A 22,437-nucleotide genomic window follows, 5' to 3' on the forward strand; every position below is an offset into this window, starting at 1 on the left:
AACTTGCCTTCCCAGCTTGCCTCGCGGCCGGGGGGGGGTTCATCTCCACGACCAGGAAACGGGAAAGATGGCGACGGCTCCGCGACGTTGAGGCCGCGTTGGGCGGTTCAGACTCAGGGTGGTGAGTCCCGGGCGGTGGAGGCGGTTCCCACTAGCTTACAGAGAGGGCTAGAATCAGGGCACGGCGGTGGCCCCTGCCTCCTGGACTAGGCGGGAAAGAACGCCTCAGAGAAGGGGCATGAACCCGGGAAGCTCGGGCGGGCAGGACCGAAGGGGCGCGGGCCCCACGGGTAGTGTTGGCTCCTCCGGGCACAGGCCACGGCCCTGCACGATATTTTCCTCCCAGGACTCTGCCTATGGGCACAGCGCCTCTGATACCCCAAGTCTGACCTTATTCTTTCATGCTTAAAGTAGCCTTTGCTGCAGCCAAACTGGAACTCTGGCTTTTCTCTCGCAGTCAGTCCATGTTTTCCCGCCTCTGCGCCGCCCGTATTATTTCTTTTGCCGGGAATGACTTCTTTTCCGCGTCCTTAATTACATATCTTCAAATTCTACTTATACTTAAAGGCTCAACCGTCACTTCCTCTACCAAGCCTTCCGCATCACCTTTTACAAGTGAAAGGAAACGCCTTTGAACACCTGTATTACTACATCTGAGCCTTGATACTCTTAGTATGTGTCTCATACCCCCTATTGTTCTTTTTTTTCTTTTTCTTTTTCTTTTTGAGACGGCGTCTCGCTCTGTCGCCCAGGCTGGAGTGCAATGGCAGAATCTCGGCTCACTGCAACCTCCGCCTCCCGGGTTCAAGCGATTCTCCTGTCACAGCCTCCCGAGTAGCCGGGATTACAGGCGCACGCCGCCACGCCCGGCCAATTTTTTGTATTTTTAGTAGAGACGGGGTTTCACCATGTTCCCCAGGCTGGTCTCGAACTCCTGAGCTCAGGCAATCCACCTGCCTCGGCCTCTTAAAGTGTTAGGATTGGCCGGGCGCGGTGGCTCACGCTTGTAATCCCAGCACTTTGGGAGGCCGAGGCGGGCGGATCTCGAGGTCAGGAGATCGAGACCACGGTGAAACCCCGTCTCTACTAAAAATACAAAAAATTAGCCGGGCGTGGTGGCGGGCGCCTGTAGTCCCAGCTACTCGGAGAGGCTGAGGCAGGAGAATGGCGTGAACCCGGGAGGCGGAGCTTGCAGTGAGCCGAGATCGCGCCACTGTACTCCAGCCTGGGTGACAGAGCAAGACTCCGTCTCAAAAAAAAATAAAATAAAATAAAGTGTTAGGATTACATGTGCGAGCCACCGTGTCCGGCCTTATAACCGTGTTGTTCTAAAAACTTACTGTGAACAGAATTTATTTTTGTAACTCACATAGCATCTAGCACTGTGCCTTGCATACAGTAGATGCTTGATAAATACGTCACTGAATGAAAAAAAAAGAATGTGCCCCTACCCTGCAAGAACTGAGGACCTGAAGATCTGGAGGTTTGAGAGGAAGGCTGCTGGGAAGCATGGCCAGAGTCAGCCTGGTTATTTGGCCCTTGTGATAATAGAACCTGTAATAAAAGTTGCCTATATTTACTGTCTTCTCATTTTTCATTCTCTTCCAAACTCATTCCACTCAGGCTTCCGTTCCCTCAATGCCACTGAAACAGCTCTTGTCAAGGTCACCAATAATCTCCATTTTTCCAAATTCAGTGGTTACTTCCATGTCCCTTATTCCCTCTCCACTTCGGTGATACTTGACACAGTTGACCCCTCCCTCCTTGAAACATGTTTTTGGCTTCTTCGTTGCCATGCTTTTCTTTGTCCTTTCTCACTGGCTGCTAGTTCTTTCCAGTCTTTTTCTGTGGTTCATCCCGTGGCTAACTCCTGTTAAAGTGTTCCAGAGCTCAATTCTAGAGCTGCTTCTCTATTTTTTTCTTATACTATGCTGCCTACTTAGGTAATATCATTTAGTGTCTCATGGCTTTAAAAGCTACCTGTGTATTGGTGACTCAGGTTTTTGTCTACAGACCCTCTCCCCTAAGTTCCAGATTTGCATTTCTCTTTGCCTTCTGGGAATCTCCACAGATACTCTCACACTCAACCTGGCCAAAATGAAACGTTTGATTTCCTCTTAAATCTGTTCCTTCCCTAGTCTTCTCCAGTTTGTTTGCTATGGCACCACAAACTATTAGGTTGCTGAAACTATAAATTTAGGAGCTATCTTTGTGTCTGCTCTTCCCGTTTCTCCCTTCAGTAAGTCCTGTCAGCTTTGCCTCCAAAATATACTCTGACGCTGCCTACTTCTTTCCATCTCCATCGCCACCTTCCTAGAACAAGCCACTGCCATCTCTTGCCTAGAGCACAATAATAGCACTCTCACTGGTTGTGTTTTCACTCTGTCTGTCTACTATATATTTTCTTGCAGGTCACCAAAGTATTAGATTGCTTCCTGTTTAAAGCTCTTCTAAGATCCTCATTGCAGTTAAAATCCAAGTTAACTCTACTCTGACCTGTAACACATTTTCATTATCTGACTCCTGCCCAGTTCACTGAACTCATCTTGAATCAGTATTCCTCCTGCATCAGTGCTTCCCAGGCTCAAGAAGTCTTTCCACCTCAGCCTGGGCTCAGGTGATCCTCCCCAGACAGGAGTGAAGGGGCATGGGCCCCATAGGTAGTATTGGCTCCTGGGGGCACAAGCCGTTTTCCTGGACGATATTTTCCTCCCAGGCCTCTGCCTATGGGCTCTTGAGCACTTTTGAGCTCAGGCATTCCACCCACCCTCAGCCTCCCAAAGTGCTAGGATTACAAGTGTGAACCACCACACCTGGCTGATTTTTTTTTTTTTTTTCTCGAGACGGAGTCTTGCTCTGTCACCCAGGCTGGAGTGCAGTCTCGGTGCTATTTCGGCTCACAACAACCCACACCTCCTGGGTTCAAGCAGTTCCGAGTATCTGGGATTACAGACGCCCGACACCATGCCTGGCTAATTTTTGTATTTTTAGTAGAGACGGGGTTTCACCCTGTTGGCCAGGCTGGTCTCGAACTCCTGACCTCATGATCTGCCTACCTCAGCTTCCCAAAGTGCTGGGATTACAGGTGTGAGCCACTGCGCCTGGCCTCTGGCTGATTTTTAATTGTTTATAAATGTAAAATTTTATTGTTCAAAATAGACGGGAAGTCTTGCTATATTACCCTAGCCGGTCTCGAACTCCTGGGCTCAAGTGATCCTTCTGCCTTGGCCTCCCAAGGTGCTGGTACTACAGGCACGAGCCACCAGGTCTGGCCAGTTTGTTTTTAACTGACAAACGTGCAGTTGGCTCACACCTGTAATACCAGCACTTTGGGAGGCTGAGGCAGAAGGATCCCTTGAGCCCAGGAGTTGAAGACTAGCCTGGGCAACAAATTGAGACCTTGTCTCTAATAATTATTTTAAAAATTAATTGGGGCTGGGCACGGTGGCTCACGCTTGTTATCCCAGCACTTTGGGCACTCAGGGCGGATCACCTGAGGTCAGGAGTTTGAGACCAGCCTGGCCAACATGGTGAAACCCTGCCTCTACTAAAAATACAAAAATTAGCCAGGCGTGGTGGCACGCGCCTGTAATCCCAACTACTCAGGAGGCTGAGGCAGGAGAATCACTTGAACCTGGGAGGTGGAGGTTGCAGTGAGCCAAGATCGTGCCATCGCACTCCAGCCTGGGTGACAGAGCAAGACTCCATCTCAAAAAAAAAAAAAAAAATTAGTCAGGTGTGGCATTCACCTATAGTCCCAGCTACTTGGGAGGCTGAGGCAGGAGGGTCGCTTGAGCCTGGGAAGTCAAGGCTGCAGTGTGCTGTGATTGTGCCACTGCCACCCATCCAGCGTGAGAGGGTGAGACCCTGTCTCAACAACAACAGCAACAAAAAAACAAACAAACCTGACAAACATGCTAAGCTAGTTCCTGCCCCAGTTTCCTAGTACTCACATTTCTTGTATCTAACAAGGGTTTTTTACCCTAATCTTTTCATGGCCCTCTTTCCCATCATTCAAGTCTCAGCTTAAATGTCAACTAAAATTTCTTCCCTGAGCCATCTATCTCTTGTTTATACCCCTACCCATCATATCACTGTTTTATTTTCTTCATTAGCATTCATTACTATTTAAAATCCTTTCCGCTACACTAGAATTTAAGCTTTATGAAGTAGGAGACTTTGTTTTTGTTTTGTTTTTTTGTTTTGTTTTTGAGACGGAGTCTCACTCTGTCACCCAGGCTGGAGTGCAGTGGCGCTATCTCGGCTCACTGCAAGCTCTGCGTCCCGGGTTCACGCCATTCTCCTGCCTCAGCCTCCTGAGTAGCTGGGACTACAGGCGCCCGCCACCACGCCTGGCTAATTTTTTTGTATTTTTAGTGGAGACGGGGTTTCACCCTGTTAGCCAGGATGGTCTCTATCTCCTGACCTCTTGATCCGCCCGCCTCAGCCTCCCAAAGTGCTGGGATTACAGGCGTGAGCCACTGCGCCCGGCATGAGACTTTGAGACTTTGTTTTCTTTACTGCTTTGTCTCCATTACCTACAACAATTTCTGGCGGATGCTCAGTGAATATTTGTTGAAAGAATGAATGATACCCAGGATGCTGTACAGAGAAAATAGCCTTCCTTTGGGATTGTTTTCTTAGGGCTATAAGTGTTCTTTTTTTTTTTTTTTTTTTTTTTGGTGACAGGGTTTTGCCCTGTCACCCAGACTGGGGTGCAGTGGCACAATCTCGGCTTACTGCAGCCTCTGCCTCCTGGGCTCAAGCAGTCCTTCCACCTCAGCCTCCTGAGTAGCATGTACCACCATGCCTGGCTAATTTTTTATATTTTTAGTAGAGACGGGTGATATTGCCCAGGTTGGTCTCAAACTCCTGGACAAGCGATCCACCCCCCTCAGCCTCCCAAAGTGCAGAGATTACAGGCATGAGCCACCACACCCAGTCAAGACATAGGTTTTTTGTTTTTTGTTTTTTTTTTTGAGACGGAGTCACGCTCTGCTGCCAGGCTGGAGTGCAGTGGTGTGATTTTGGCTCACTGCAGCCTCCGCCTCCTGGGTTCAAGCGATTCTCCTGCATCAGCCTCCTGAGTAGCTGGGACTACAGGCACGTGCCACCATGCCCGGCTAATTTTTGTATTTTTAGTGGAGATGGGGTTTCACCGTGTTGGCCGGGATGGTCTCAATCTCCTGACCTCGTGATCTGCCCGCCTTGGCCTCCAAAAGTGCTAGGATTACAGGCGTGAGCCACCATACCCAGCCCAAGACATAGGTATTTCCGTGTGATATCCATGATGTGCTGATACAGAACAGTCAGTCATTTCTCAGGTGATTGTGAGATAAAGTGGGTTGTCCTCACCTTTGAAAGTGCTTCTTGTTCATTTTTCCTTTCTCATCTTTATACAATCTTTCTTAAGGATGTATGGCAGGGAATGGCATGAGAAAGGGGATTTGTAAGCTAAAGCTTAAGGAACCATTCGAGCTGAACCGTTTGGGGATAAAATAAGTTGCGAGAAATGTATCCCAAGTCTTTGGGATAATGATGAGGTGGTTGCAGATTCAGGCTTGCTGCAGTTTTAGCTCCTGGCTGAACTAGATTTCATAGTCCAAAGAATAGTTGACAGTGTGGGAGTGGTGTTCGGTGTCTCCCAGGTAGGAGGGAGACAGAAAAAATTCCTGCTGAAACCTTTCACAAAACTGGGTTATGCAGATGACCAAGGTTGTGAAAATCTGAATAGGGAATGTCAGTCAGGACTTCTGCAACCTCTAGTTTTGGGTATTTAAAATATATATATTTTGAAATAATTATAGTTTCACAGGAAGTTAAAAAATGTGTATAGAGGTCCTGTGTACCCTTCACCAAGTTTTTCCCATTGCATAATTAGAGGTACATTTCTTTTAATCTGAGTAAAAGTGTGTTTCTCCACTTAAATTCAGGTTTTCCTTGTGGTGCTAATTATAATATAATCCAGATCTCAAAGTTAAACTTTTTTCTCCATTGAGCTTTCTTTATGAGCTCAAGAAAATTTATCTCTCTCAGATATATGTGTGCTAACTGATCCTAGTGGGTTGGCAGACCTAATACACTTCAAAGTAAGCAATATAGGATGTTTCTAGAAATAGTTGGTACACTGTTCATACACTAACACTTCTTTTAATACTCTTTTGTAGTCTAATTACAAAAATATGATATATTCCCTGTACATATTTAGAAATGAATATATAAAAAGGAATTGGCCAGGCACTGTGGCTCACGCCTGTAATCTCAGCCTTTTAGAGGCTGAGGCAGGAGGATTGCTTGAGGTCAGGAATTTAAGACCAGCCTGGGCAACATAGTGAGACCCTGTCTCTACAAAAAATAAATTAGCCGGGCGAGGCAGGAGGATGGCTTGAGCCCAGGAAGTTGAAGCTGCAGTGACCTGTGGTTGCACCACTGCACTCCAGCCTGGGTGACAGAGCGAGACTCTGAAAGGAATTACAGGGAGACAATATAGTGAGTAATGATGGCCTGTGGAGCCAGACTGCCTGCAACTCTGCCACTACCTGTCTGTCCTCAGACAAGTTCCTTTATATACCTGAGTTTCAGCGTTCTCATCTGTATGGTAGACATACTAATATATCCACCTCATAGGGTTGTTTTGAGGGTAAGTGAATTATATATAAGCAGTTTAGAGCAGTGACTAGTACATTATAAGTACTCTTCCTGCTCATTACAGATGGCAGGAGAGCTGGCTGACAAAAAGGACCGTGATGCATCACCTTCCAAGGAGGAAAGGAAGCGATCACGGACTCCTGACAGAGAGCGGGATAGAGACCGGGACCGGAAGTCTTCCCCATCTAAAGATAGAAAGCGGCATCGTTCAAGGGATAGACGTCGAGGAGGCAGTCGTTCTCGCTCTCGTTCCCGTTCCAAATCTGCAGAAAGGTAAAGTAACTTCGTATGTTATTACATGGGAAGGGAGAGTACATTTTAGATGTCTTCCTTCTTGGTTCTTCTGATGCCTCCAGTATTAGGCATCTGCTTTTTTTTTTTTTTTTTTTTGAGACAGTCTCGCTCTCTCTGTCACCCAGACTGGAGTGCAGTGGCGCGATCTCAGCTCACTGCAAGCTCCGCCTCCCAGGTTCACGCCATTCTCCTGCCTCTGCCTCCCAAGTGAGTAGCTGGGACTACAGGCGCCCGCCACCACGCCCGGCTAATTTTTCTGTATTTTTAGTAGAGACGAGGTTTCACCGTGTTAGCCAGGATGATCTCGATCTCCTGACCTCGTGATCCACCCGCCTCAGCCTCCCAAAGTGCTGGGATTACAGGCGTGAGCCACCGCGCCCGGCCTTTTTTTTTTTTTAAAGATGGAGTTTCATTCTTGTTGCCCATGCTGGAGTGCAATGGCACGATCTCGGCTCACTGCAACCTCTGCCTCCCAGGTTCAAGTAGTTCTCCTGCCTCAGCCTCCCGAATAGCTGGGATTACAGGCATGCGCCACCACACCTGGCTAATTTTGTATTTTTAGTAGAGACGGGGTTTCTCCAGGTTGGTCAGGCTAATCTCGATCTCTTGACCTCAGGTGATCCACCCACCTTAGCCTCCCAAAGTGCTGGGGTTATGGGCGTGAGCCACCACGCCCAGCTAGGCATCTACTTTTTGTACATTAATCTACTCCTAGCTCAGTTGGACCTGCAGGTGTTTTCAGTTTTCCTCAGTGACCCAACTCTTAAAAGTTGAGAGGGGGCCGGGTGGGGTGGCTCACGCCTGTAATCCCAGCACTTTGGGAGGCCGAGGCAGGCGGATCACGAGGTCAGGAGATCGAGACCATCCTGGCTAACAGTGAAACCTGATCTCTACTAAAAATACAAAAAAAATTTTAAAAAAGTTGAGAGGGAACTTGTAAGGTGAAGGTCTGGGTTATCAAGGAAGGTTCATCTGTGGCCGGGCGCGGTGGCTCATACCTGTAATCCCAGCACTTTGGGAGGCCAAGGTGGGTGGATTACTTGAGGTGAGGAGTTTGAGACCAGCCTGGCCAACATGGCAAAACCCCGTCTCTACTAAAAATACAAAAATTAGCCGGGCATGGTGGTGCACGTCTGTATTCCCAGCTACTTGGGAGGCTGAGGCATGACAATTCCTTGAACCCGGGAGGCGGAGGCGGAGGCTGCAGTGAGCTGAGATCACACCACTGCACTCCAGCCTGGGCTAGAGAGCGAGACTCCATCTCAAAAAAATAAAAAAGGAAGGTTCATCTGTTCACATAGTCCATGACCTGTCATTGCCGTTAATATTTAACAGTACATCTCTGATCTATAAAAGCTTCTTAGAATTCCCTTGTTATTTCCATAAGTGAGAGATACATTCTCTAATTTGTAAAACATTACTTTGGGACGAGAGTATAGGAACTTTCTCAGGGCTGCAGTGAAGCAAGATACTTTGGAAATACCAAGTGAATTCTTAAATTTGTGGTCTTCCAGAGAACGACGGCACAAAGAACGAGAACGAGATAAGGAGCGGGATCGGAATAAGAAGGACCGAGATCGAGACAAGGATGGGCACAGACGGGACAAGGACCGTAAACGCTCCAGGTACATGAAGGAATGAGAGGGGGCTTTAGGGGAATGCTCCCATTTCTTCTCTGCACCTGAGTTGGCTCAGCTTCTTATGAAAGTAGATTTCTCACCAGGCGCAGTGGCTCACGCCTGTAATCCCAGCACTTTGGGAGGCTGAGGCGGGTGGATCACGAGGTCAGGAGATCGAGACCGTCCTGGCTAACACGGTGAAACCCCGTCTCTACTACATATACAAAAAATTAGCCGGGCGTGGTGGCGGGCGCCTGTAGTCCCAGCTACTCGGGAGGCTGAGGCAGGAGAATGGCTTGAACCTGGGAGGCGGAGCCTGCAGTGAGTCGAGATCACACCACTGCACTCCAGCCTGGGTGACAGAGCAAGACTGTCTCAAAAAAAAAAAAAAAAAAAAAAAAATAGAAAGTAGATTTCTCTTAACAGATTCTTTTGGTAGTTATTACAGAGCTCTCTTTCTTACTTATTTTTATTTTATTTATTTTTTCGAGGTAGGGTCTCACTCTTTTGCCCAGCCTGGAGTGCAGTGGTGTGATCACAACTTACTGTAGCCTTGACTTCCCAGGCTTAGGTGATCCACCCACCTCAGCCTCCTGAGTAGCTGGACTACAGGCATCTGCCACCAGATTTTGTTTTTGGTGGGGGGGGGGGTTGAGACAGAGTTTTTGTCCTGTTGCCCAGGCTGGAGTGCAATGGCATGATCTCGGCTCACTGCAACCTCTGCCTCTTGGGTTCAGGCAATTTTCCTGCCTCAGCCTCCCAAGTAGCTGGGAATGCAGGCATGCGCCACCATGCCTGGCTAATTTTTGCATTTTTAGTAGAGACAGGGTTTCTCCATGTTGGCCAGGCTGGTCTCAAACTCCTGACCTCAGGTGATCCACCCACCTCGGCCTCCCAAAGTGCTGGGATTACAGGTATGAGCCACCGCGCCCGGCCTCTTTTGATTTTTTTTTTTGAGATGGAATCTCTCTCTGTCACCCAGGCTGAGTGCAGTGACATGATCTTATTGCAACCTCCACCTCCTAGGTTCAAGCGATTCTGCTGCTTCAGCCCCCCAAGTAGTGGGGATTACAGGCGCGAGCCACCACACCTGGCTAATTTTTGTATTTTTAGTAGAGACAGCCGTTTCACCTGTTGGCCAGTCTGGTCTCGAACTCCTGACCTTAGGTGATCCGGCCACCTCGGCCTCTCAGAGTGCTGGGATTACAGGCGTGAGCCATTGTGCCTGGCCTGTATACAAAGTTCTTATCAGGCCCTGAAAGTATAGGTTAGAATTCAAGGCAGAGGACAGAATGCCCCTAACAGAAACTCAGTGGGGTTGTTTGAATTCTCTTGTAGATTAAGCTTAGAGCAGGTATGGGGAAAGGATTCTTGGGACTGATAGGAATGAAAAATGATGAGGGAATATAGATAGCAGTATCTTCTTGGCTTGTGGGTGGTGGCCATGTAGGCTAAATTCATTGTATATTAAAGAGTTAAGGAGGGCCAGGCGCTGTGGCTCACATCTGTAATCCTAGCACTTTGGGTGGCCGAGGTGGATGTATCACCTGAGGTCAAGAGTTCGAGACCAGCCTGGCCAACATGGTGAAACCTCGTCTCTACTAAAAATATAAAAATTAGCCAGCGGCAGCAGTACTCTCCTGTAGTCCCAGCTACTCAGGAGGCTGAAGCAGGAGAATTGCTTGAACCCAGGAGGCGGAGGTTGCAGTGAGCTGAGATCACACCATTGCACTCCAGTCTGGGCAGCAGAGTGAGACTGCATCTCAAAAAAAAAAAAAGAAAAAAAATTTCGTGTAAACAGCCATGCCTGGCTAATTTTTGTGTTTTTAGTAGAGACAGGGTTTTGCCATGTTGGCCAGGCTGGTCTTGAACTCCTGACCTCAGGTGACCCACCTGTCTTAGCCTCCCAAAGTGCTGGGATTACAGGCATGAGACACCACGCCTGGCCTAGGGGAAATATTTTTGACATCAGCAGTAAAGTCCCACTTCCCAAAAGAGATAAGTCTCAAAAGGAGATTTGGGTAGAAAGGGGCCAAGACAGGGCCATAATTAGGTTTCCGAGCTGGCAGAATGACCATGCCTGCTAGGAGAGTTTCAAAACATGATAGATGACCATGGGCCAGTCTTGTTGAGTCATGGGGAAACTTCCATTCTCTTTTTGGGGCTGAACTTGAACCTCATCCAGGCGCTGAAGTAAGAATGATGTGGACCTTTCTTGTTCCTTTTCCTCAAAGCTTATCTCCTGGTCGAGGAAAAGACTTTAAATCTCGGAAGGACAGAGACTCTAAGAAGGATGAAGAGGATGAACATGGTGATAAGAAGCCTAAGGTAAAGGAGAGGAAGGATATTTTCATCTTCAACGCGTGCATTGCTTTGTTGATCTTTAAAGGGAGAGAGCCTTTATAGACTAAAGTTCTATGTTTTATCTTCAGGCCCAGCCATTATCCCTGGAGGAGCTTCTGGCCAAGAAAAAGGCTGAGGAAGAAGCCGAGGCTAAGGTAAGTACTTGGGGGTCTTCATTCATCTGCTCAGGCTGCCATAACACAATACCACAGATGGGGTGGCTTCAACAACAGAAATTAATTTTCTTTTTTTTTTTTTTTTTTTTTTTTTTTTGAGATGGAGTCTCGCTCTGTCACCCAGGCTGGAGTGCAGTGGCGCAATCTCGGCTCACTGCAAGCTCCGCCTCCCGGGTTCACGCCATTCTCCTGCCTCAGCCTCTCCGAGTAGCTGGGACTACAGGTGCCCGCCACCACGCCCGGCTAATTTTTTGTATTTTTAGTAGAGACGAGGTTTCACTGTGGTCTCGATCTCCTGACCTCGTGATCCACCTGCCTCGGCCTCCCAAAGTGCTGGGATTACAAGCGTGAGCCACTGCGCCCGGCAGAAATTAATTTTCTCACAGTTCTGGAGGCTGGAAGTCTGAGAGCGGAGTGTCAGCAGGGTTGTTTCTTCTGAGGCCTCTCTCCTTGGCTTATAAGGCTGTCTTCTTCCTCAGCTCTTCACATGATCCTCCCTCTGTACACATGTACCCCTTGTGTTGGATTAGGGTTCACCCTAAAAGGCGCACTCCCCCTTTATTTTTTTTTTTGAGATAGAGTCTCACTCTGTCGCCCAGGATGGAGTACAGTGGCATGATATCGGCTCACTTCAACCGCCACCTCCCAGGCTGAAGCAATCCTCCCACCTCAGCCTCCCAAGTATCTGGGACTACAGGTGCGTGCCACAGCGTCCAGCTAATTTTTGTATTTTTTGTAGAGTCCAGATTTCACCATGTTGTCCAGGCTGGTCTTGAACCCCTGGGCTCAAGTGATCTGCCCTCCTTGGCCTCACAAAGTGCTGGGATTACAGGCATGAGCCACTGTGCCCAGCCTAATGGGCTCATTTTAACTTAATCACGTCTTTACATGCCCTGTCTCCACATATAGTCAAATTCTGAGGTACTAGGGGTTAGGGCTTCCACATAGGAATTTTGAGCTGGGTACAGTGGCTCACACCTGTAATCCCAATACTTTGGAAGGCCAAGATGGGAGGATCACTTGAGCCAGGGATTTTTAGACCAGCCTGGGCAACATGGTGAAAATCCATCTCTATAAAATTTAAAAAATTAGCCATCTGTGGTAGCATGTGCCTGTAGTCCCAGCTACTCAGGAGGCTGAGGCAAGGATATTGCTTGAGCCCAGGAGGTTGAAGCTGCAGTGAGCCATGATGACACCACTGTACTGCAGCTTGGGCAACAGAGCGAGAGTCTGTCTCAAAAAAATATATAACACATGCATTGTTTGTTTGTTTGTTTGTTTTGAGATGGAGTCTCACCCCGTTGCCCAGGCTGGAGTGCAGTGGCATGATCTCCGCTCACTGCAACCTCCGCCTCCTAGGTTCAAGCAATTCTCCTGCCTCAGCCTCCTGAGTAGCTGGGATTACAGGCACGTGCCACCATGCCCGGCTAATTTTTTGTAATTTTTTTAGTAGAGATAGGGTTTCACTGTGCTGGCCAAGCTTGTCTCGAACTCCTGACCTCGTGATCCGCCCATCTCGGCCTCCTAAAGTGCTGGGATTACAGGCACAAGCCACCGCACCCGGCCACATTTTTTCTTTTTTTAAGAGATAAGGTCTTTCTCTTTTGCCTCTAAGCTGAAGTACAGTGGTGCAATCACGGCTCACTGTAACCTCAAACTCCTGGGCTCATATGATTTTCCTGCCTCAGCCTCCCGAGTAGCTGGGACTATATGCACATGCCATCATGTCTGGCTGAGTTTTTTTATTTTTGTAGAAACAAGGTCTGCTATGTTGCCCAGGCTGGTCTTGAACTCATGGCCTCAAGCAGTGCTCTCCCATCTAGGTCTCCCAAAACACTGGGATTACAGGCATGTGCCACCACGTCCAGCCTGAAAAAACACATGAATTCTGTAGGGGACCTAGTTCAGTCCATAACCAAGTCCAAGGCCTATTTGTGTTTTCCTCAACAGGCTTAATGCCTGAGCAAATACTTTTGGATTCCCTGCCATCTCCCCATCAGTGATGTGATTGTACCCTGCTCCCAGATCCTTTGTTGACAGTTCCAATCTCTTTTGTAGCCCAAGTTCCTCTCCAAAGCAGAACGAGAGGCTGAAGCTCTAAAGCGACGGCAGCAGGAGGTAGAAGAGCGGCAGAGGATGCTTGAAGAAGAGAGGAAGAAAAGGAAACAGTTCCAAGACTTGGGCAGGAAGATGTTGGGTTCGTTATTCTACCTTGTGTAGCCCCTAGGTGGAAGAGGAAAGAGTGGGATGAGATACAGTGTCTCTTAGGAGAGATAGAAACCTGTTCACTCTGGAGTTTGGAAAAGGGAAGGATGGTGGGAGTTTATGAGAAAACATTTTTCTGTTAGATCTCCATTTACCCCATGTCATATGTCTACCCCTTTTTTTCTTCATTTGATGTTCCTCGTCTGGATTCCCTCCATTCCCTCTCCTCTTTTCTTCCATGAGCTCTTCTGCAGCTTTGCTTTCTTTGGTCTGCAGAAGATCCTCAGGAACGGGAACGTCGGGAACGCAGGGAGAGGATGGAACGGGAGACCAATGGAAATGAGGATGAGGAAGGGCGGCAGAAGATCCGGGAAGAGAAGGATAAGAGCAAGGAACTGCATGCCATTAAGGTGCAGGCCTTGGCTCCATCTTCACCTCTCTCCCACACAAAAATGAGGTTTAGTTATTTGGCCATTGTGATCTCTGCATGTGAGAATTGGGCCTCAAAGCTCATATGCTTTGTGTTCTGTCCCTGGGCAGGAGCGTTACCTGGGTGGCATCAAAAAGCGGCGCCGAACGAGACATCTCAATGACCGAAAATTTGTTTTTGAGTGGGATGCATCTGAGGACACATCCATTGACTACAACCCCCTGTGAGTGGCTTCAGGCCTGAGTTCTAGGTCTTTTCCACTAGGCAGTCCTAGAGAGCTGATGACTACAGAGGTAGAGGAAGTAAGATAAGCTGGGATGGAAAATTGGTAGACTGGTAGTCAGCCAGCCCTCTGGTGGAAGAAAGACCCTGTCCAGGAAGAACTGTTTCATGCTAGTAGTCTGCCCTTCCCTCCTACTGCCGTAACAGCTCCTTCTTTTTTCTTTTCCTCTATCTCAATCCCAGGTACAAAGAACGGCACCAGGTGCAGTTGTTAGGGCGAGGCTTCATTGCAGGCATTGACCTCAAGCAGCAGAAACGAGAGCAGTCACGTTTCTATGGAGACCTAATGGAGAAGAGGCGAACCCTGGAAGAAAAGGAGCAGGAGGAGTGAGTGATCAAGGCTAGGGTGGCTGGACAGAGCCCAGAGGCTCTACAGAAAGGAGTTGGAGGGCACTGATTCTACTTACTCCTCACACCCTGCTCCAGGGCAAGACTCCGCAAACTTCGTAAGAAGGAAGCCAAGCAGCGCTGGGATGATCGCCATTGGTCTCAGAAAAAGTTAGATGAGATGACGGACAGGGACTGGCGGATCTTCCGTGAGGACTACAGCATCACCACCAAAGGTGGCAAGATCCCCAATCCCATCCGATCCTGGAAAGACTCTTCTCTGCCCCCACACATCTTGGAGGTCATTGATAAGTGTGGCTACAAGGTAAGGAGGGGTAGATCGGCCCAAGAGATCTGACATGTTCCTACACTAGTTTGGGAATAGAGAACTTTGTTCCTTGACTATTTGGAGCCATCGCTGCTAGTGGGCACCAATGTGACCTTTTCTGTCACTTTCTGGTAGAAGTGTTGGCTTTTAGTGATTAGATTTCTTCTTGGGGTCCCTATTTCTGTGAACTGTACTTGGTATCCTTCCATTGTGCTAGGAGATGTGCTTACTATCAGTGGTTACCCAGGTTGTATAACTCTCCCTGTACCTATTACTCTTTCTTGGGGTCACTGCAGGAACCAACACCTATCCAGCGTCAGGCAATTCCCATTGGGCTACAGAATCGTGACATCATTGGTGTGGCTGAGACTGGCAGCGGCAAGACAGCAGCCTTCCTCATCCCACTGCTGGTCTGGATCACCACACTTCCCAAAATTGACAGGTAAGGTCAGCTAGCACCAGCTGGAGTGGGTTTGTCTGGGTAGGAAAGGTGAAAGTGGCAAATGGATGTTTGGTTTTTGTTTTATGTCTGTAATCAGAAGCTTTCTTTGTTCTTGGTTGGATGTTAGGGAATAATTGGATCATGATATCAAAGAAGTATGTGTTGCTGACAAAGACCTGGAGAACTTTGCTATCCTGGAGTCTCTGATTTTTTTTATTTTATTTTATTTATTTTTTTGAGGCAGAGTCTCACTCTGTCACCCAGGCTGGAGTGCAGTGGCACGATTTCAGCTCACTGCAACTTTTGCCTCCCAGGTTCAGGTGATTCTCCTGCCTCATCCTCCTAGGTAGCTGGGGATTACAGGCATGTGCCACCACATCCAGCTAATTTTTGTTTTTTTGTTTTGTTTTGTTTTTTGAGACGGAGTTTCGCTCTTGTTGCCGAGGCTGGAGTGCAATGGTGCAATCTCAGCTCACTGCAACCTCCTCCTCCCAGGTTCAAGTGATTCTCCTCCTTCAGCCTCCCAAGTAGCTGGGATTATAGGCGCCCGTCACCACACCTGGCTAATTTTTTTGTATTTTTAGTAGAGATGGGGTCTCCATGTTGGTCAGGCTGGTCTCTAACTCCTGACCTCAGGTGATCTGCCTGCCTCAGCCTCCCAAAGTGTTGGGATTACAGGCGTGAGCCAGTGCGCCCATCCTTAATTTTTATATTTTAAGTAGAGGCGAGGTTTCACCATGTTGGCCAGGCTGGTCTCAAACTCCCGATCTCAAGTGATCTGCGTGCCTTGGCCTCCCAAAGTGCTGGGATTACAGGCGGGAACCACTGCGCCTGGCTGAATCTCTGATTTTTATTTATTTATTATTTATTTATTTATTTTTTGAGATGGAGTCTCGCTCTGTTGCCTAGGCTGGAGTGCAGTGGTATGATCCTGGCTTACAGCAACCGTTGCCTCCCAGGCTCAGATCCTCCCACCTCAGCCTCCCAAGTAGCTGGGATTACAGGTGTGTTCCAACATGCCCAGCTAATTTTTGTATTTTTTGTAGAAACTGGGTTTCACCATGTTGCCTAGACTGGTCTCAAACTCCTGGGCTCAAGCGATTCACCCACCTCAGCCTCTCAGAGTGCTGGGATTATAGGCTTGTGCCACCTTGCCTGGCCTCTGGACTTACTTTTTTTTTTTTTGGAGACAGAGTGTCTCTGTCACTCAGGCTGGAGTGCAGTGGCGTGATCTCCTGGGTTCAAGCGATTCTCCTGCCTCAGCCTCCCAAGTAGCTGGTATTAACAGGCGCCAGCCACCAGGCCTGGCTAATTTTTGTATTTTTATTAGAGGCAGGGTTTCACCATGTTGGCCAGGCTGGTCTCAAACTCCTGACCTCAGGTGATCCGCCTGCCTCTGCCTCCCAAAGTTCCGGGATTACAGACATGAGCCACCATGCCCAGCCCCAGCCTCTGATTTTTAAGTGAGATCATTGCATTCTTTTCTCATCATCCTCCCCATTCCCATCGCTCCCCATAAGAGTGACTTTGTCTTGCTCTGGCTTGTGGTTGGATAAGAACCAAAGCTCACGCAGCCGTGGGACGCCCCATTTACCACAGGATCGAAGAGTCAGACCAAGGCCCTTATGCCATCATCCTGGCTCCCACCCGTGAGTTGGCTCAACAGATTGAGGAAGAGACCATCAAGTTTGGGAAGCCGCTAGGTATCCGCACTGTGGCTGTCATTGGTGGCATCTCCAGAGAAGACCAGGGCTTCAGGCTGCGCATGGGTTGTGAGGTTTGTTTTTCTGTCTAGCAGCCAGCCTGCTGTCTGGGAAGGCTATCTTGGGGCTTTGTTTCTGGTTTCTGGAATAGATGTGCAGTAGTATGAAGAAAGGAGCTGGTTTATATATATGTGCTATTTATTGAGAACTTATGCACCAGGGTTTATATCACAAATAGTATATATCATATATATTAGCTCATTAATTCTCACAATAATGTATAAGAGTGGTATTTCCTTGTTATAGATCAAGCTGAGGTTCAGGTTAATAACTGCCTGAAGTCACAAACAGCTGGCAGTGGGCAGAGCTGAGATTCACATCCATAGCCTGTGCTTTTAGTTACTCTTTACTCTGCCAGACCAAATCTTTGACTTTGTGCATTGCCTTCATCTCAGGAAAGTGGAGGAGGGCTTTTTATGAGAAGTCTGCTGTAGAAATTTAGTCTTTTTACAATTTTTTTTAAATTTAGTCTTTATACACCCCCCTTCATAGTATCCCTTAGTCTCTCCCATCTAAGAAATTCCTTCTTCAGGATCTGAAATGATTTGCCAAAAAAAAAAAAAAAAAAGTTTCTACTGATTTTGCCTCCTCTGTCTAATCCCTGCACCTTACTCAGAGACCTCATTCATTTCTGAGAAAATCCAGGCAACAAGTGATTTCATGCCAGTTTGCAGGAGCCTTTACTGCTAAACATAATCAGAGGTTGGAGTCCAAGTTCCTCAGCATTGGAGGTCTGTCACCCAAGTGGGTGGGTAGTTCACAGGAAAGAAAAGAAGGGGCACCTGCTGGGCTATAAATGATTATACTGTACTCCTCAGATTGTGATCGCTACGCCTGGGCGTTTGATTGATGTGCTGGAGAACCGCTACCTGGTGCTGAGCCGCTGTACCTATGTGGTTCTGGATGAGGCAGATAGGATGATTGACATGGGCTTTGAGCCAGATGTCCAGAAGATCCTGGAGCACATGCCTGTCAGCAACCAGAAGCCAGACACGGATGAGGCTGAGGACCCTGAGAAGATGCTGGCCAACTTTGAGTCGGGAAAACATAAGTACCGCCAAGTAAGGCTGCCTCCCTGGGCTGGGAAAAGTTGGACAGGCCAAGGCGGGTGGATCACTTGAGCTCAGGAGTTTGAGACCACCCCGGGCAACATGGCGAAACTCCATCTCTACAAAAATTACAAAAATTAGCTGGGCATTGGTGGTGCACGCCTGTGGTCCCAGCCACTCAGGAGGCTGAGGTGGGAGGACCTCTTAAGCCTGGGAGGCAGAGGTTGCAGTGAGCTGAGGTCGTGCCTCTACTCCATTCCATCCTGGGTAACAGAGTGAGGCCCTGTCTCAAAAAAAAAGTAAAGTTGTACAAGTTTGCCAACCTCCTGTTGGGCCTTTCTTGCCTTAGGTGGGCTCAGAGTACATGTTTCTAGAATGAAGTGTGCCTAGGTACAGTCCTCTTACAGTCCTAAGGGTGGAGCCATCTAGCTTAGCCCTGGAAAAATGATTCCAAAGACTCATGCTGCTGCCGGGGCCACAGGTGCTGGCAAATGCTCTCAGTCCTTCCTGTCATCATACGACGGAAAGTGCCTTGATGAACAGGTCCTGGGGAAGGATGGGAGTTCAGAGGACACTATTTTCTAAGGTGGTGGCTATGAAAGCCTATACTGTGGCACGTTTTAGATTCTTTAGTCTGGGCTGACCTGCCTTCGGTGACAGTGGGATATATGATTTATTCCTGCCTGGGTGCAGGGCTGAGCCTCCTGTTTTCGTAGACAGTCATGTTCACGGCCACCATGCCCCCAGCGGTGGAGCGTCTGGCCAGGAGCTATCTTCGGCGACCTGCTGTGGTGTACATTGGCTCTGCAGGCAAGCCCCACGAGCGCGTGGAACAGAAGGTCTTCCTCATGTCAGAGTCAGAAAAGAGGTATGAGGGCAGCTGAGCCAGGGAAAACAGGGTGGAGAATGAAATGGCTCTGAGAACTTTTTTAGTGCAAGTGCAGGGCAGGGCAATTGCTCTGCTGTATTGAAGAGCTGCTGTTTTCTTGGGCAGAATGTCATGGGCATTGAAGACCCTGAAAGTAGTGTTCATTAGCCGGGCGCGGTGGCTCACGCTTGTAATCCCAGCACTTTGGGAGGCCGAGGCAGGCGGATCACGAGGTCAGGAGATCGAGACCACGGTGAAACCCCGTCTCTACTAAAAATACAAAAAATTAGCCGGGCGTGGTGGCGGGCGCCTGTAGTCCCAGCTACTTGGAGAGGCTGAGGCAGGAGAATGGCGTGAACCCGGGAGGTGGAGCTTGCAGTGAGCCGAGATTGCGCCACTGCACTCCAGCCTGGGCACAGAGCAAGACTCCGTCTCAAAAAAAAAAAAAAAAAAAAAAAAAAGAAAGTAGTGTTCATAGATAAGGGTTGGTCATTTCACTTGGAGTGGGAGGTATTATGCATCTCATTTTTCTCCTCTTCCCTCCAGGAAAAAGCTGCTGGCAATCTTGGAGCAAGGCTTTGACCCACCCATCATTATTTTTGTCAACCAGAAGAAGGGCTGCGACGTGTTGGCCAAATCCCTGGAGAAGATGGGGGTGTGTCTGGCAGGGGAGAACAAAGTCTGGCCTCTGTGACACTGCTTTCTGAATCTAGCAGGGCCCCCTAGGCTCTTCCTTTCGATTCTCACCCGTTTTTAACCTGTCCAGCAATCAACAAGTTAGGACCAGGGTGAAGGGTGGTTTGAGGGAATAAAGAGAATGGAGTCAATTGCTGGGACTCCCTGTCTGCTGCAGTAACGCCAGCCACAGCTGCCTTGGGTCTTCATCCTGGTGAGGTGGAGCCAGGGAAAGGTTTGAGACCCATATCCTGGCAAGGTCTGAGGATGTAGAAAAGAGTAGGTGAAAACTGTGCTTAGGTATGTTGAGGAGAGGAGGTGATAGGGTCAGAAGGAAGCTGATAATCAGTGTCCTTTACTCCTGTTACTGGTGCTTGAGGGGAAGGGTGTGTCCCTGCCACTCAGCTCTCCAACTTCCTTAAACTTCTTGATCCCTGCTTTCTACCCTGATCTTGCCCCTAATTCTCTTTGAGGACTTCTCATCTGTCTGGCTCCACCGCTCTCCCAGCTGCTTTGCCTTTGACCTTACTCTGTGTGTCCCTGCCACACCACATCTTTTTCTCTCGTCCCTCTCTCCAGCTCACTTGTTCTCTCCTTCCTTTCACTGCAGTCATTCTTTCTGTTGTTTCCTTTCCTTTCTCCTACCCTGCTGCTCTCTCCAGCCCTCCCTTCATCTCTGTCCCATTCCCCTGAACTCCTGTGTCTCTCTTTGATCGCATTGCTCACTCTTCATTTCACCATTCTTCCAACAGTACAATGCTTGCACACTGCACGGTGGAAAAGGCCAGGAGCAGCGAGAGTTTGCATTGTCCAACCTCAAGGCTGGGGCCAAGGATATCTTGGTGGCTACAGATGTGGCTGGTCGTGGTATTGACATCCAAGATGTGTCTATGGTTGTCAACTATGATATGGCCAAAAATATTGAAGGTAAGTTCCAGGGAAAGCAGCATCATTCCAGGGTGAAGTCAGATTCCTTATGGTGTCCCACTCGAAGTCAGGGTGCTGTCCATGGAAGGCTGTTACTGTCTCCCTCAGCTCCAAGTCTGGGATTGCTTGCTCCCATGAGAAGCGCTCCTGTCCTTTATCTTACCTGGGTTTGTTGTCCCAGCAGCTGGGATGACACTTGTGTCCTCAGGAGTGTGAAGAATGAAGCTAGGCAGCTGTGGGTCTTAGTGTGGTAGGGACCACAGTCAGTAGGAGGACAGGGGAGATGGGCACCTGGAGAGGGCACTGTGAGTGCCTCCGGTTCAGGCAGCGTGTGCTGTATTCCTGCCTTTGGAGATGGGGTGGGAAGGATGCCTCTAGAAGTGGAGGCATCAGACACAGCTGCCCAGGGCATCTGGGCTATGCTGAGTGACGTTCTTCCCATTCCCCAGATTACATCCACCGCATTGGCCGCACGGGACGAGCAGGCAAGAGTGGGGTGGCCATCACCTTCCTCACAAAAGAGGACTCTGCTGTGTTCTACGAGCTGAAGCAAGCCATCCTGGAAAGCCCAGTGTCTTCCTGTCCCCCCGAACTAGCCAACCACCCAGATGCCCAGCATAAGCCAGGCACCATCCTTACCAAGAAGCGCCGGGAAGAGACCATCTTTGCCTGACAGCACTCTTCCTGTGGGCTGAGGGCATCTCCGAAGCTGCCTGATGCCTGTTCTTCAGAACCCTCACATCCCTCTTTCCAGGTCCTCACTCTTGGGATATGGGAGCTTAGGAAAACAGTCCGACTCCCTAGCCCAGACCCTCAGGTCGGGAGGCCTGCGTGTGGGGCTGCAAAAGGAGAGGACGACGCTGTCGGAGGCAGGGAGAGCAAATTACCACAGCTTTTTGGCCCAGTTCTGCTCTTCTTTGCTTTGGGATTGCACTGGGCCATCAGCTCATGCCAGGCTATGGGGGCAGCCAGTTGGCATTGCTCCCCAGACTGAACAGAAACCTGGCCGCCTGATGGGACCTCCTTTGGCACAGACTTGACTGTGTAACTGTATAAACTGCAGCAGCATCGTTGCCCTAGATGCCCCAGGAGACCTGGCACCATGAGGATTACGGACAGTGGAATCTTACTGTCATCTGGACAGCTGTTTTCCTGTTTGGATGGTAAAGAAAGTCGAGAGTCTTTAGACCTGTGCACAGCCCCACACCAAGGGGTGCTGTATGCTCTAGGCATCCCCTCCCCCAGGGGATTTTCTAAGATCGGGGGACAGGGTGAACTGGCTGTGTCCATCTTTGTCACTGAGTGAAATCTCTGTTTTCTATTCTCTGCGAAGATAAGTTTGTATGTTCTGAGAATAAATACATGAATATTAAGGCTGTGTCTAGTTCTAGCTAAACTTTCCAGCTTCTCCCTGGCAGGAAGGACACCACTGGGCACGGGGTGGGTTGGCTTGGAAAATGAGAGACAGCCACATTAAGAGAAGAGTAGAGGGTCTCTGCTGATAGTCTTGAGTCCATAGGTGGACTTGAGGGGAGATGCAGAAGCCACTCAGGACTGTAATGCATCTTCCACCCCTGCTCTAGCCTCCTGTAATGTGTGGCCCTGGCCTGGACACCCTCTAGGGAGCTTTAGGCAAAGGTGAGAAAGGAAAGCAGTTGTGAAATTTTGGCAGGTGAGGCAGTTGGAACCACTCTGCCGCTGTGTGCCCAACGCCTGGTCTCAGGATCTTTGCTTGTGGCTCCCTAGTGGGACCCATTGCTCCTGGGAGGGGATGGTGCAGGACGGGTGGACCCAGCTGTATCAGGCTGTGGTGAGAGGAATGCAGGGCTGCAGTCCTCCCTCCACACTCCTCTTGTTCACATGCTCTTCTTACCCCACAGAAAGAGTTGGCCTAGTACACAGAGTTCAAGTTGTAGGGGCTTCTAGGGCCTTTTTGGCCTGGCGCAAGGATACTGTAAAGCCGTGACCGAGCATCTTCTTCCCCACATCCCAGGACAAGCCCCTTCCATGCTGCTGGATGTCTCCCTCTTGACACCTGGGCATGAGGAGTGGGGATGCCTG

The 22,437-nt window shown here is 49.0% G+C and overlaps 1 protein-coding gene across 1 annotated transcript; it reads left to right on the plus strand.

Moving 5' to 3' along the window:
* The first annotated feature begins 24 nt into the window (after positions 1-24).
* DDX23 (DEAD-box helicase 23) lies at positions 25-21,755 on the plus strand. The gene is made up of 17 exons (XM_030816655.1): positions 25-121; positions 6,713-6,921; positions 8,457-8,567; positions 10,796-10,889; positions 10,994-11,059; positions 13,139-13,277; positions 13,562-13,695; positions 13,826-13,938; positions 14,181-14,324; positions 14,424-14,649; positions 14,949-15,094; positions 16,694-16,871; positions 17,676-17,918; positions 18,623-18,774; positions 19,321-19,429; positions 20,202-20,376; positions 20,826-21,755. Exons 2-17 carry the CDS (start codon positions 6,713-6,715, stop codon positions 21,047-21,049), a joined length of 2,463 nt encoding a protein of 820 aa, XP_030672515.1. The 5' UTR covers positions 25-121; the 3' UTR covers positions 21,050-21,755.
* The last annotated feature ends 682 nt before the right edge of the window (positions 21,756-22,437 follow it).

This window comes from Nomascus leucogenys, chromosome 8 (assembly GCF_006542625.1).
Source record: "Nomascus leucogenys isolate Asia chromosome 8, Asia_NLE_v1, whole genome shotgun sequence".
In the NCBI taxonomy this organism is placed as follows: Eukaryota; Metazoa; Chordata; class Mammalia; order Primates; family Hylobatidae; genus Nomascus; species Nomascus leucogenys.